The 15,118-nt window shown below is 47.5% G+C and overlaps 1 protein-coding gene across 2 annotated transcripts in view; it reads left to right on the forward strand.

Moving 5' to 3' along the window:
• Positions 1-15,118, forward strand: part of LOC119971252 (PH domain leucine-rich repeat-containing protein phosphatase 2-like) — a 128,410-nt gene that overhangs the window by 7,738 nt on the left and 105,554 nt on the right. For both annotated transcript variants that reach the window (XM_038806539.1, XM_038806540.1), the window contains one exon: positions 11,721-11,854. In XM_038806539.1, coding sequence (XP_038662467.1) covers positions 11,721-11,854 — 134 coding nt within the window. The remainder of the gene's footprint in view (positions 1-11,720; positions 11,855-15,118) is intronic.

The following is a 15,118-nucleotide window of genomic DNA, read 5'->3' on the forward strand; positions in this document are numbered from 1 at the left end:
ACCGAGTTCACATTTTAATCCATATGACTCGACTCTTGGCTCTGAAGACCAAATTCCTTCATTAGCACACTGCCCACCCTCATTGATTAGGATTCATGATCAGTAGCTGAAAATGTGGAACACTTCCTGTACCTTGGAAATTATCTTTAACAGAAGGCTGACATTGGCAAAAAGTAATCAAACGTCATTTTGAAATCTGCTGGTGCCGACTTTGGCCACCTGAGGAAGATCGCAACATCAAAACTGAAACCAAGCTCAACTTGTATACAGAGTTGTGAGACTGGAGCAGGTTATAGAGATACTGAGTATCCCACTGACAATGTCTACCTTGGGGTGTACCCTACCTTGACTACACTTGGCTGAAACATGGACAACATACAGGAAGCACTGGAATCATACCACCAATGCTGCCTGCAGCAGACCTTGCATATTAAGTGAGGGAAAGACATACCAACATCGGTGTCTCCTCTTAAGCAGGCTCCACAAACAGTGAGACTATGAGCAGTTTTGTTGGGCTGGTCCTTTGGTTCGGATGTCAGATATCCTCCGAGCTCATTCCAGGCAGGTGCAACAGAGGAGGACAGAAGAACTTCAAGGATGTGCTGAAAGTCAATGTGAGGAAATGCAACCCTGATCGAACTAGATGGCAGCAAAATCTATGGGAAAGATTCCAGCATTTTGATGACCAGTGATTTTAAAAAATGAGGGCAGTGAAAAGGACGCATCCTGACTAACTATTAATACACAACCAGTTACCCACAAGAAATCAAATGCCTTGTGTGCGAAAAAGTTTGTAGATCCTTAATTGGCCTCATCAGCCACCTTCAGACTTGTGGAAGACTATCATTCCAGCTTGCGAGGGATAGCTAATAATTGACTGTTCCAAATTTTTTTCATTTGGTTGAATGATGACTATACTTGACCTATTCTTGCCTTTAGCTCTTTGTCCATGGCTCCCTGGATATTAATGGGAGCCCCCAGATAAATGGTGTCCATTTTGTTTTAATTGCCATTAACATCTGATTTTTGGTGTCCTGTTGTCATTCTGTTTTGATTTCCTGGTGTTTCTGGAGAGTCCAACTCTCAGCCTGATTGCTGATTGAGTTGGTGTGCTTTTGCAACCCTAATATGTTGTCTGACAGGCAGAAATCTGTGAGGTGACCTCTAATGATTCATTTCAATCCCAAGATTATCCATGGTTGACTTCAGTAATACGCAGTCATTAGCGACAACGAAAAGAGAAAGGATGCAACCTTGCCTGGTGCCAGACAGCGCACATCTGTCACTAACCATCTTCTATTCTGACACAGGGTCTGGAGCCCTCAAAGATTTCCTCTAGCTGAAACCATCCTTGGTGAGATGACATGTGGAGAGTGAAGACCGATGTCGGCTATCAGTGGTCTTTATGAAGTCAGTAAAGCTGAAGGCTGGGAGATATGGTATTCTTTGATGTTTTCAGTAATGTGCCTCCATATAAAAATTTGCTCTGTGTGAGAGCATTTTGACTTGAAACCTGCTGTTGTTCTTGAATACAGTTAAGGATAATTTGGCAGTAGTTTTTACGTGGCATTGATAGGAGAGTGACGTGCCTCTAATTGCCACATTCGGTAAGATTGTCTTTTTATTTTGCAGACACACACCATTTGACCCATCTTTCTAATCTTTAGGAACTACTGCCCTTGTCTTGGTTGCAAGGTTGACATAGCCACTGGACAGTTGTTTCTGCAGTCTATCTATGCTGGGAGATTTGTTCTTGAGTGCAGCAATTGCCTTTCTCTCCTTCATTTTCACTGAACTCTCTCTGCACTTATTAGGAGCTCAGTTGGGGCTAATCAACCTGGACTGGGTTGGTTGCAATAATATCTGTTAAGGATTTTGTGTAAACGTTCTGCCTTATCTTCATCTTTTGAGATAGCTGTACCATTCTTGAAGGTAATCTGTCCCATACTTGCTTTCATACTGCCTGAAATCATCTTTCCGATTTGGGGAAAAGTGATCTTGTGTCATTGTGGGCAGTTGCATCATCATCTTGTGCTTGTATGTTCACCCATTCTCACTTGTTTTTTTTTTTGAGCACTCCTGTCTTTATTTATATAAAGTTGATTGAAGGCAGTGTTTCCTGTTTAATTTTTCTGTCATTCCTGATGAACTACCTTCCTTTCTGCAGTATGATCCCATATGTGGTAAATGATCCATGCTTCCTTCAAAGACCTTGGTATCCTTTTTTAAAAATAAATTTAGAGTACCCAATTATTTTTTTTCCAATTAAGCAACAATTTAGTATGACCAATCCATCTACCCTGCACAACTTTGGGTTGTGGGGTGTGTCCCATTTAGACACTGGAAGAACGTGCAAACTCCACACACCTGTGACCCGGGGCTGGGATTGAACCCGGGTCCTTGGTGCCATGATGCAGCAGTGCTAACCACTGCGCCACAGTGCAGCCCCAGATATTGGTATCCTAGCACCTTGTCGTCTGCTACTCTTATTGCTATCTTCAGTTCTTACCACCAGTCTACTGTTCCAGGCATGCAATCAGCTAGGACATGAATGGTAAGTTGAAAATCAGCAAGCTCAATGACAATAGAACTAATATCAAATCTCATCAATCTCTACGATTCTTCCGCCTTCAGTTCGATCGTGGTCTTGTCTGTTACTAAACAATGATTACTCAACATGACTACCCTTCAGTACGCTCTTTAACATCCTCCAAGCATGTAGTTCTCCAACTTAACCCTACAGCCAGATTGTCAGTTTGTGTTTTGAGTCTTGTGATCCTGTATTTTTCCTCATCACTAAACATACAGTTAAGATTAAAAATTTGCAGACTGCAGAACTTTGCTGACTGCAAAGCCTTGGACCCAAACTTGCACATTACCACTTTCATGAATCTTTGCACCCTTCCCAGTTCTGTATATGTGTGTACTTTTACATTGAAGTACTGGATGGCTTGGATATATTGAGCCTACGCTGCAACTGCAAGTTGATAACTTTTGTCAGAATGATAAGTTTATTGCCTTGTAAATATGGCAACTAATAATAATCTTTATTGTCACAAGTAGGCTTACATTATACTGCAATGAAGTTACTGTGAAAAGCCCCTAGTCGCCACAATCCAGCGCCAGTTCGGGTACACAGAGGGAGAATTCAGAATGTCCAAATTACCTAACTGCATGTCTTCCCGGTCTTGTGGGAGTAAACCGGAGCACCCGGAGGAAACCCACGCAGACCCGGGGAGAACGTGCAGACTCCATAAATACAGTGACCTAAGCCGGGAATCGATCCTGGGATTGTGGCGCTGTGAAGCAAAAGTGCTAACCACTGTGCTACCATGCCGCCATGGTGCAACTTTGTGCACTTCTCATTTTCTGCAGTTGTCTTACAGTTGATGCTATTCCTTACTTTTGAACAGCTACTCTGTTGTCATGAATTTCTAACAGGTTAAAATTTACTGTGGGTGATGTGGTTAATTGTGATAGAAGTATTTGTGCCTGTAAAATAGTTTGATAATTCTAAAATAGTAACTACCACCAAATTAGCAGTTTTGACAATTGATTCTTTTGTTTTAGAATGATTTAGACATGTTAACAGTGAACCATTTTTAAATTTGTTGGCTCGCAGGACAACTGCAGAAAGTGAATGCAATTTGGTCCATATTAGCTCGTCCTTTAAGATCTTAAACTCCTTCCATTACAATAACAGATTGGTTCTTGAAAGATTCTCGTGTTTTTGCCACAACTATACTTGGCAGACCATTTAATACAATGATGACTGCGTGTGAAGAAAGACTTTATGACATAAGCTCATCTACACTTTCCAAGTTTTTCTTTTTGGTACTATTGTGTACCTTTCGTTTTAATGCTGAAAAGCCCAAGTTTCCTCAGCCTTTCCTCAACTCTGACCTCCAAGTGTGGGGAATCACCCTTGTAGCTAGTTCCAGGGCTTGAATGTCTCCTTTGTTTCTTGGAGACCAGAGCTGCACATGACACTAGTTTGACCAGGGCACACTACAGTTTGATCAAGATCTCCTGACTTGTGCCTTTTTATTGAGAACATTTTAATGTAACGTGGATAATAGATTTCAAGTGGGCATTGACAGGCTGGTTGAATGAGCAAGTACGTGGCAAGTGAAATTTAAGACCGAGAAATGTGAAGTGATGCATTTCGGTAGGAAGAACAAGAAAATGCAATATCAAATTCTGAAAGGTTTTCAGGAGCAAAGGGACCTGGGGAATATGTGCGCAACAATCATTGAAGGTTGCTGGGCAGGTTGAGAAAGCGATCAACAAGACATTCAAGATCGTAAATATCAACAAGACATTTAAGATCCTAAATATTACAAATAGAAACATAGAATATAATATCAAAGAAGTTATGACGATCCTTTTAGAAAATACTAGTTCAACCTCAACTTGTGCATTGTGTCCAATTCCGGGCACTACACTTGAAGGATGAGGAAGCACTGGACATCATGCAGAAACGTTTTTAAAAAAAAATAATTTTTATTGGAATTTTTTACAGAAAATATAACAACAAACAATGAAATGCAACAAAATAACCCATAATAACTGTAACACCCCCCAGACCGTATTAACGCATGTATCACATCCCCCCATCCCAATGAACAACAAGAGAACTTAAAAATAAATTAAAATTAATAAACAAACATAGTCATTGTCTCTCCTCCTCTCTCTCTCTCTCTCTCTCTCTCTCTCTCCTCTCTCTCTCTCCTCTCTCTCTCCTCTCTCTCTCTCTCTCCTCTCTCTCTCTCTCTCTCTCTCTCTCTCTCTCTCTCTCTCTCTTTTCTCCCCCTCCCCCCCCCCCCCGAGTTGCTGCTGCTGCTGTCCCAGTACCCTATCGTTGAGCCAGAAAGTCGAGGAAAGGTTGCCACTGCCTAAAGAACCCTTGTACCGATCCTCTCAGGGCGAATTTGACCCTCTCTAGCTTGATAAAACACGCGATGTCGTTGATCCAGGTCTCCACGCTTGGGGGCCTAGCATTCTTCCATTGTAGCAAGATCCTTCGCCGGGCTACTAGGGACGCAAAGGCCAGCACACCGGCCTCTTTCGCCTCCTGCACTCCCGGCTCCACCCCAACCCCAAAAATCGCGAGTCCCCATCCTGGCTTGACCCTGGATTCCACCACCCTCGACACTGTCCTCGCCACCCCCTTCCAGAACTTCTCCAGTGCCAGGCATGCCCAGAACATGTGGGCATGGTTCGCTGGATTCCCCGACCACCTGACACACCTGTCTTCGCCCCCAAAGAACCTACTCATCCTAGACCTGGATGTGTGGGCCCGGTGCAGCACCTTGAATTGGATGAGGCTAAGCCACGCACATGAGGAGGAAGAATTAACCCTCTCCAGGGCATCAGCCCATGTCCCCTCTTCGATCTGTTCCCCCAGTTCCCCCTCCCACTTAGCTTTCAGCTCCTCCACTGACACCTCCTCCACCTCCTGCATAACCTTGTAGATATCAAATATCTTCCCCTCTCCGACCCAGACCCCCGAAAGCACCCTGTCACTCACCCCCCTCACGGGAAGCGAAGGGAATCCCTCCACCTGCCGTCTAGCAAACGCCTTTACCTGCAGATACCTGAACATGTTCCCCGGGGGGAGCCCGAATTTCTCCTCCAACTCCCCCAGCCTCGCAAACCTCCCATCAATAAACGGGTCCCTCAGCTGTCTGATGCCCACTCTGTGCCAACCCTGAAATCCCCCATCAATGTTCCCCGGGACGAACCGATGGTTCCCCCTTAACAGAGCCTCCATCGAGCGCCCCACTTCTCCCCTGTGTCGCCTCCACTGCCCCCAAATCTTGAGGGTAGCCGCCACCACCGGACTCGTGGTATACCTTGTGGGAGGGAGCGGCCACGGCGCCGTTACCAGGGCCCCCAGGCTTGTATCTCCACAGGACGCCCTCTCCATCCGTTTCCATGCTGCCCCCTCCCCCTCCATCACCCACTTGCACACCATTGACACATTGGCCGCCCAATAATGCCCCGAGATATTGGGTAACGCCACCCCCCCCCCCCCCCATCTCTACCCTCCCCATCTCTACCCCCACCCAAACAAAGCTCATGATGCTGCTAGTCACCCTTCTTAAAAAAAGGCCCTAGGGATAAAGATGGGCAAACACTGAAAGAGGAACAAGAACCTCGGGAGAACCGTCATTTTGACGGACTGCACTCTACGCGCCAACGATAGCGGCACCATGTCCCACCTTTTAAATTCCTCCTCCATCTGCTCCACAAGCCTGGTAAAATTAAGCTTATGGAGAGTCCCCCAACTCCTGGCCACCTGCACCCCCAGGTATCTGAAACTCTTCACTGCCCTCTTAAACGGGAGCCTCCCAATTCCCTCCTCCTGATCACCCGGGTGTACTACAAATACCTCACTCTTGCCTAGATTTAATTTATAGCCCGAGAAGCTCCCAAACTCAGCCAACAGTTCCATCACCCCCGGCATTCCCCCCTCTGGGTCTGCCACATACAACAGCAGGTGGTCCGCATACAGCGATACCCGATGTTCCTCCCCACCCCGCACCAGACCGCTCCATCTCCCTGACTCCCTCAACGCCACAGACAAAGCTTCAATCGCCAATGCAAAGAGCAAGGGGGACAGGGGGCACCCCTGCCTGGTCCCACGGTAGAGCCTAAAGTACTCCGATCTCCTTCCATTGGTAACTACACTCGCCATCGGAGCTGCGTAGAGCAGCCTCACCCATTTAATGAATCCCTCCCCGAATCCGAACCTCTCCAGCACCTCCCACAGGTACCCCCACTCAACTCTATCAAACGCTTTCTCTGCATCCAGCGCCACCACTATCTCCGCCTCCCCCTCCACTGCCGGCATCGTAACATTTAGCAATCTCCGCACATTCGTGTTGAGCTGCTGTCCCTTGACAAATCCTGTCTGATCCTCGTGTATCACCCCTGGCACACAGTCCTCTATCCTGGTGGCCAGGATCTTCGCCAGCAACTTAGCGTCAACATTGAGGAGCGAGATAGGCCTGTATGATCCACGCTGCAAGGGGTCCTTATCCCGCTTCAGGATCAGAGAGATCAGTGCCCGCGACATTGTCGGGGGCAAAGCCCCCCCCTCCCATGCCTCATTGAAGGCTCGCACCAACAGGGGGCCCACCAGATCAGCATACTTTAAAAAAAAAAAAAATTTTTAAATTTAGATTACCCAATTATTTTTTCTATTAAGGGGCAATTTAGCGTGGCCAATCCACCTACTCTGCACATTTTTGGGTTGTGGGGGCGAAACCCACGCAGACACGGGGAGAATGTGCAAACTCCACACGGACAGTGACCCAGAGCCGGGATCGAACCTGGGACCTCAGCGCCGTGAGGCGGTTGTGCTAACCACTAGGCCACCGTGCTGCCCTGATCAGCATACTTTTTATAAAATTCCACTGGGAACCCATCCGGGCCCGGCGCCTTACCTGACTGCATTTGTCCAATCCCCCTGACTAGCTCCTCCAACTCTATCGGCGCTCCCAGCCCCTCTACCAGCTCCTCTTGAACCTTTGGGAAACATAGCCTGTTCATGAAGCTCTCCATCCCCCCCCTCTCCCCATCGGAGGTTCCGACCGGTGCAGTTCCTTGTAGAAGTCCCTAAAGACCCCATTTACTTCTGCCCCCTGCTGCACTACATTCCCAGCCTTGTACGTCACTCCACCAATTTCCCTAGCCGCATCCCGCCTACGGAGCTGATGCGCCAACATCCTGCTCGCCTTCTCCCCATACTCCTATACCGTGCCCTGCGACCTCCTCCACTGTGTCTCCGCCTTTCTGGTGGTCAACAAGTCAAATTTGGCCTGCAAACTACGCCGCTCCCCCAGCAACCCCTCCTCCGGTGCCTCCGCGTATCTCCTGTCCACATCCAGGAGCTCCCCCACCAGTCTCTCCCTCTCCTTCCTTTCCCTCCTTTCTCTATGGGCCCGGATGCAGATCAGCTCCCCCCGGATCACTGCTTTCAGAGCCTCCCAGACCATCCCCACCCGGACCTCCTCCGTGTCGTTGGTATCAAGATACCCCTCAATACTTCCCTGGACCCTCCTACACACCTCATCAGCCAGCATCCCCACATCCAGGCGCCAGAACGGGCGCTGGTCCCGTGCCTCTCCCACCTCCAGATCAACCCAGTGCGGAGCATGGTCTGAAATTGCTATGGCCGAATACGTGGCATCCTGCACCTTGGGGATCAATCCCCTGCTCAGGACGAAAAAATCTATTCTGGAATAAACCCTATGGACATGAGAGAAAAAGGAATACTCCCGCGCTCTCGGCCTCCCAAACCTCCAGGGATCCACCCCTCCCATCTGGTCCATAAACCCCCTCAGCACTTTGGCCGCCGCCGGTTTCCTACCCGTCCTTGAACTGGACCGGTCCAGTGGGGGATCCAGCACTGTGTTAAAGTCTCCCCCCATGATCAGGCCCCCTGCCTCCAGGTCCGGAATGTGGCCCAACAAGCGCCTCATGAAGCCAGCATCATCCCAATTCGGGGCATATACATTAACCAGCACCACCTTCTCTCCCTGCAGCCTACCCTTCACCGTAATATATCTGCCCTCCTTGTCCGACACCACCTCAGCCGCCTCGAACGCCACCCTCTTCCCCACCAGAATTGCCACCCCCGGTTCTTCGCGTCTAATCCTGAGTGAAAAACCTGCCCCACCCACCCCTTCCTCAGACGAACCTGGTCCGCCACCTTCAAGTGGGTCTCCTGGAGCATAGCCACGTCCGCCTTCAGCCCCTTCAGATGAGAAAATACCCTAGTTCTCTTAACCGGCCCATTCAGCCCCCTCACGTTCCAGGTAATCAGCCGGATCAGAGGGCAACCCGCCCCCCTCCCCCGCCGGCTAGCCATAGTTTATCGACTGCTCGCCCCAGGCTAGCGCGCCCCGCCCGACCCGTTCCCCATGGCGATAACGCCTCTCCTCTACCCCCCTGGCCCACACCAGCTCCTTCCTGGCCATTCCAGCAGCAACCCGGTCCCCCCCCCCCCCCCCCCCCCCCCAAAACAGGCTAGGACCCCTCCTAGCCGCGACGCACCCTCCATGGTACTTCCGTGAGTCAGCTGACTTCTGCTGACCCCGGCAGCTCCCGCCAAAACCCATCCCCTCCCGGCATGGGGTCATCCCCCTCTTGCCACAGCTCCTTGGCACCGCTTCAGCGCGGGATAGAAAACCAGTAGAGGCCACGCCAGCTCCGCCCCCCCGCCCCGCAGCGCGGGAAACCAGAGGAAAGCCCGCGCTTTCATACTGCCACACCCCACCCTACTGACGCAGCTCCCCAAAATCCAGTTTCGCCCCAGCCCCGTACAGAAGAGAACATATAAAACACAAACCCCCACATAACCCACAACCATACCCAACAGACAGACCCACCCAGAAACAGAGCAAATAGAAAACCAGCATAAAAAACACGTGTTAAAATTGCAAAACAGCAACGGCCATAGTGTGTCCCCAGATCCTCGTTCGAGTCCAGCTTCTCCGCCTGTCCAAAGGCCCACGCCTCCTCCGGGGACTCAAAGTAGTGGCGCCGGTCCTTGTATGTCACCCACAGACGCGCAGGCTGCAGCATTCCAAATCTGATGTGCTTGGCATGCAGCACTGCCTTCGTCCGGTTGAACACGGATCACCGCTTAGCCACCTCCGCACTCCAGTCCTGGTAGATTCGCACTACCGAATTCTCCCACTTGCTGCTCCTCTCTTTCTTGGCCCAGCGCAGCACACACTCCCGGTCGCTGAATCGATGGAACCGTGCCAGCTCTGCCCGTGGGGGTTCATTTGCCTTGGGCCTCCTGGCCAGCACTCTGTGAGCTCCCTCAAGCTCCAGGGGCAAATGGAAGGACCCTGCTCCCATCAACGAGCTCAACATCGTGGTCACATACGACGGGAGACCTGACCCCTCCGCCAGGCCCAGGATCCTCAAATTCTTTCGCCTCGTGCGAACGTCCAGCTCCTCCAAGCGGTCTTGCCACTTTTTGTGAAGTGCCTCATGCAACTCAACTTTCCCCACGAGGACCATGGCCTCCTCCTCCCGCTCAGCGGCCTGCTGCTGCAACTCCCGAATGGACACCGCCTGGGTCTCAAGCAGCCTGTTGGTAGTCGCATTCAGGGAGCCCAGCAACTCGGTCTTCAGCTCCGCAAAACAGTGCAGAAGAGAAGCTTGCTGCTCCTGCGCCCACTTCCACCAGTCCTCAGGTGTTCCGCCGGCCGCCATTTTGTCCTTCTTCCCCCGCTTTTCTTGGGGAGCTGCTGCAGCTTTTTCCTTTGCCCCACTCCGGGTGAGCACCATAAATTATGGGGAATGCTCCTCTAGACACCTTCCCCCACCGGGATTCGTCGAGACAGCGCTGTTTGGGGCCCTCAAATAGGCCCAAAAGTCCTTAAGTAGCGGGAGCTGCCGAACGTGCGGCTTAGCTCCGCATAGCCGCAACCGGAAGTCCGCAGAAACGTTTTTTGAGAAACATCCAGCGATGAACTTTCAACTTCACTTACATGGAAGATTAGCAAAGCTGGGCTGTTCTTGGCAAAGAGAAGGTTGAGAGTATCGGAGATTTTCTTGAAATGTTCAATATCATGAGGAATCTGGACAGAATATTAGTAGAATGGTTGAGTACCAGACGACATTGATTTAAAGTGATTGAGAAAAGAACCAATGGTGAAATGAGGAAAAATATTTTTATAGTTGGGATCTGGAATGCAATGCCTAAGTGAGTGGTGCTGGCAGATTCAATCATGGTTTTCAAAAGCTAACTAGACAATTAATTTAACAGAACATATTTGCAGAGCCAAGGGGAATAGTGGAACTATTAGACTATTTTCTAAATGGGGAAATGCTTCAGAAAGCAGAAGCACAAAGGGACTTGGGAGTCCTTGTTCACGATTCTCTTAAGGTTAATGTGCAGGTTCAGTCGGCAGTTAAGAAGGCAAATGCAATGTTAGCATTCATGTCAAGAGAGCTAGAATACAGGACCAGGGAGGTACTTCTGAGGCTGTATAAGGCTCTGGTCAGACCCCATTTGGAGTATTGTGAGCAGTTTTGGACCCCATATCTAAGGAAGGATGTGCTGGCCTTGGAAAGGGTCCATAGGAGGTTCACAAGAATGATCCTTGGAATGAAGAACTTGTCGTATGAGGAATGTTTGAGGACTCTGGGTCTGTACTTATTTGGGTTTGGAAGGATGAGGTGGGATCTTATTGAAACTTGCAAGATGCTGCGAGGACTGGATAGAGTGGGTGTGGAGAGGATGCTTCCCCTTGTAGGAAAAACTAGAACCAGAGGACACCATCTCAGACTAAAGGGATGATCCTTTTAAACAGAGATGAAGTGGAATTTCTTCAGCCAGAGAGTGGCGAATCTGTGGAACACCTTGCCACAGAAGGCTGTGGAGGCCAAATCACTTGAGTGTTTTTAAGACCGAGATAGGTTCTTGATTAATAAAGGATCAGGAGTTACGGGGTGAAGGCAGGAGAATGGGGATGAGAAAATATCAGCCATGATTGAATGGCGGAGCAGACTTGATGGGCTAAGTGGCCTAATTCTGCTCCTATGTCTTATGGTCTTATGGAACTAGCTGAATTCTTGCAGAGAGAAAGCATTTGCTGCAACCATTTTAGACAGTCACTGTTACTTTCTAGATCTTGTTATTGAGGCAGTTGTTATTCTTGATACTTTTTTTGACATTTTTCTTTTGTTTGTAGGAGAATGAATCCTGATGAGAGACCTCTGCAAATCCTTTACGATTACCTAACTGGATTAGGTTTCCAAGATCCAGTGCGGATACAGGAGGAAGGAGCCATGGCTGATCTGAGCTGCATGATTAGATACTTCCATGGTAGGATTTCATATGCTGTTTATTAGATTTCTGGGAGGAAGGGGCATTATTAATGTTTTTACTGTTAAAGATTTGGAGCAATTTTTGATCTCCAATTGTCAGTGCTAGGCTTATGCACATTAAATTATTGTAATTCAACAATATGGTAGAGCATATGGTTTTCAGCCAAATACTTTCACTATTAGCCCTTATATTGTCAATCATTACAGACTGCTTCTCTGTTGGGGTTGAATTTTGGTACTATGTTAACTCACTAATTTTGCTTTGCTAGGATGGTATGCTACTTTTTGGGAGAGGTAAAATTGGATGGTTGTCTCAGTCAAAGAATCTTGTCCGCTTATCATTAAATAACACCCACGGTCAAGGAACTGCATTTTGAAAATGAATGGAGTCATCTCAAAGTACTTCACAGCCAATTAGATGCAACTAGAAGATGTCAACCTTGCAGACGGGCACAAAAGTACCTGCAGCAATGATTATAACTTTTTTCCTTATTCAGTGGTTAAGTTCAGCACACATTAGGATGGTATCAGGGAAAATTGGCACCATAATATCAGCTTTATCTGCTTCCAGGCTCCTCAAACTCGGTGCCATTGTCAGATTTTGATATCTCCCCCCAGTAATCCTCAGGTTCTGAGGTAAGAAATAGACAGTCAGGAAACTGAAATAAAAGCACAAAACACAACAAATGGGCATGTTAGTCCGTGTTTGAATAAAAGAAGTTCACATCTTGACTGGCTCCTCATCCATTTGCAGTACTGTTGTATTAAGGTTGCTCAAAGTAATTTTGTCATTCCTCAATCGTCATTTGTAAATCTAAGAGCATAAGACTGCATTGAAAAGATAACATGTTAATCCACTGTGCCATTCAAGCTCTTTCTTAACTGATTTCTGTACTGTGTGCATGCAGAGGCTGGTTTAGCACAGTGGGCTGAACAGCTGGTTTGTAATGCAGAACAATGCCAGCAGCGCGGGTTCAATTCCCGTATCGGCTTTCCCGAACAGGTGCCGGAATGTGGCGACTAGGGGCTTTTCGTAATAACTTAATTGAAGCCTACTTGTGACATTAAGTTATTATTGTTATTATTCTACAAATTAACAAACAGCTCACGGGACAACGTAATCCATAGTTTACTAACATTGCATATTGCAAGGTTTACATTTTCCACTTCAAGGTCTATCCAAGATCATAGCATGAAACCGCACCTGGATGGCATGTTTAGACCAAGTATTGCTTTTTGGGTCTACAAGGGCTGTGAAATGGAGCAGTAATTATTTTATAACTGAAAGTTGGGAGGTATTTACATGTTGCTTAATTAGGAACAGATTGTGATGATGTACGAGACTGACAATTGAGTATTACTGAAAATATATGTTGTTGAAGCTTTTCAACTTACACTCATCAGGACAATAGATCAGAATACCAAATGTAAAGGGAAGAACAATGTATACTTCATGAGAAGAGTGCTGATTGGTTGGCAAGTGGACTCTAGTAGAGGCATTGCCATGGCGAATGCACCAGTGAATTTGTGACTGACAATTAACTGTCAAACATTTAAATACAAACTAGTAAGAGTCATAGTATCCCTGCAGTGCAGAGGGAGGCCATTCGGCCCATTGCATCTGCACCAACCCTTTGAAAGAGCACCCAAGCCCTGTCCCCTCAACCCTATAACCCCACCTAATCTATTGGACACTAAGGGACAATTTAGCATGACCAATCCACCTAATCTGCACATCTTTGGACTGTGGGAGGAAACCGGAGCACCCGGTAATAAACCCACGCATACACTGGGAAGATGTTCAAATTCCACAGTCACCCAAGGCTGGAAGTGAACCAGGCCCCTGGCACTGAGGCAGCAGTGCTAACGACTGTGTGCCACTGTATCACCCAGAACAAGGCTGACTCTGCAAAGGCATTGCCCTGGGGAATGCACCAGAGAAAGATTGTTGCCTAATTTTGTATAGTTGAAGCAGGCACTATGTGTGTATGTTTCCTTTCTGCCTGCGAAGAACAGGGCCCCGTGGGTTAATAAATGCAACTTCTAGCATGTGTGGCAGTCTTAAACTGGTTGTCAGAATAATTCTTGGCACACCCGGGCTTGTTTAGCAAATGTTATTCAATTGCAGAATCACATTTAATGTTGGACATTGTGTTTTGCGGTTTGCAAGCACAGGCTGTTTGGATATGGTTGATACCTTCCCTGTTGCGAACAGCCGAAGGGACATTCTGTTTAATATGATCCACCAGTCTTTGGGACGTAGTCTACATACCTGGTGTCACACGAGCACTAAAATTCATATAACAGATTACTCATTTGTTTTGTAAGCAGTGTCTTTTTGACTTGACAGCAGCATTCTGTTAGTGGCAAACACCACTCGCGTTGCTACTGCATAGCTTCACCTATTGCTCAAATATTTGAGATACCTTGCGCTTCGAGCGTAATCTGAGGTAAACTGGGCATTTCTCAGGACTGAAAGTGGCAGCTTTAGACCCATTGATGAATTTTCAAGCACAAACTGGTTGGATATGGTTGGTACTTTGCCTTGGCGAAGGGACGTGCCGTTTAATATGATCTTTGTGATATACAGCAAGCAATGAATGGTCTGATCAGGGCAGCCATTATTGCAAGGATGGCTTTGAAGCGCCATATTTCAGTATTAAGCTTGCACAATAATCAAATGGCTTTGGCCCTATTTACAAGGTTGTCAATAAGGCCAGTCACTTATGACTGCTCCATTTCAAAGGTAAATTTGAGCACTCTATGGAATCCAGCAAGGTGTGTAAGGAAATTTTTGCAAGCCGCTGTGCGTTTCAATATAATGAACCTATCTATCTACATATTGGAAATGTGCAAGAGGCAGGAGATTAGGTGTTATTTCATCAAAGAAGCATTTCTTGTGAAATCCAGCAAAGATGTTTGTGAGAGCTACTAAGTTACTGATCTCATAAGTTCGGTGAATACTGATTCACACAATGCCGGTGGGTCTAAATCTCTCTGATATAGTGCGTAGTGCAAATATCTATGGCTTTCTTGAGTGGTGCATTGATGAACAACATGCTAGCAATGTCAAATGAGCACATGGACATGGCATGGACAAATTATTTTTTTTTTCTCACCCCTGGCACTGATGTGTCCAACAGAGGTCATAATGACCCACTGCCTTGCCACATTTGCTATTCTTTGTGTATCAGCAAGCCCTTCAACAATAAGAGCATCATTAACAAAGCTTAAGCCTATTTTTTTGCCAAAAATATACATG

The sequence above is a fragment of the Scyliorhinus canicula genome, chromosome 9 (genome assembly GCF_902713615.1).
Source record: "Scyliorhinus canicula chromosome 9, sScyCan1.1, whole genome shotgun sequence".
Taxonomy (NCBI): Eukaryota; Metazoa; Chordata; class Chondrichthyes; order Carcharhiniformes; family Scyliorhinidae; genus Scyliorhinus; species Scyliorhinus canicula.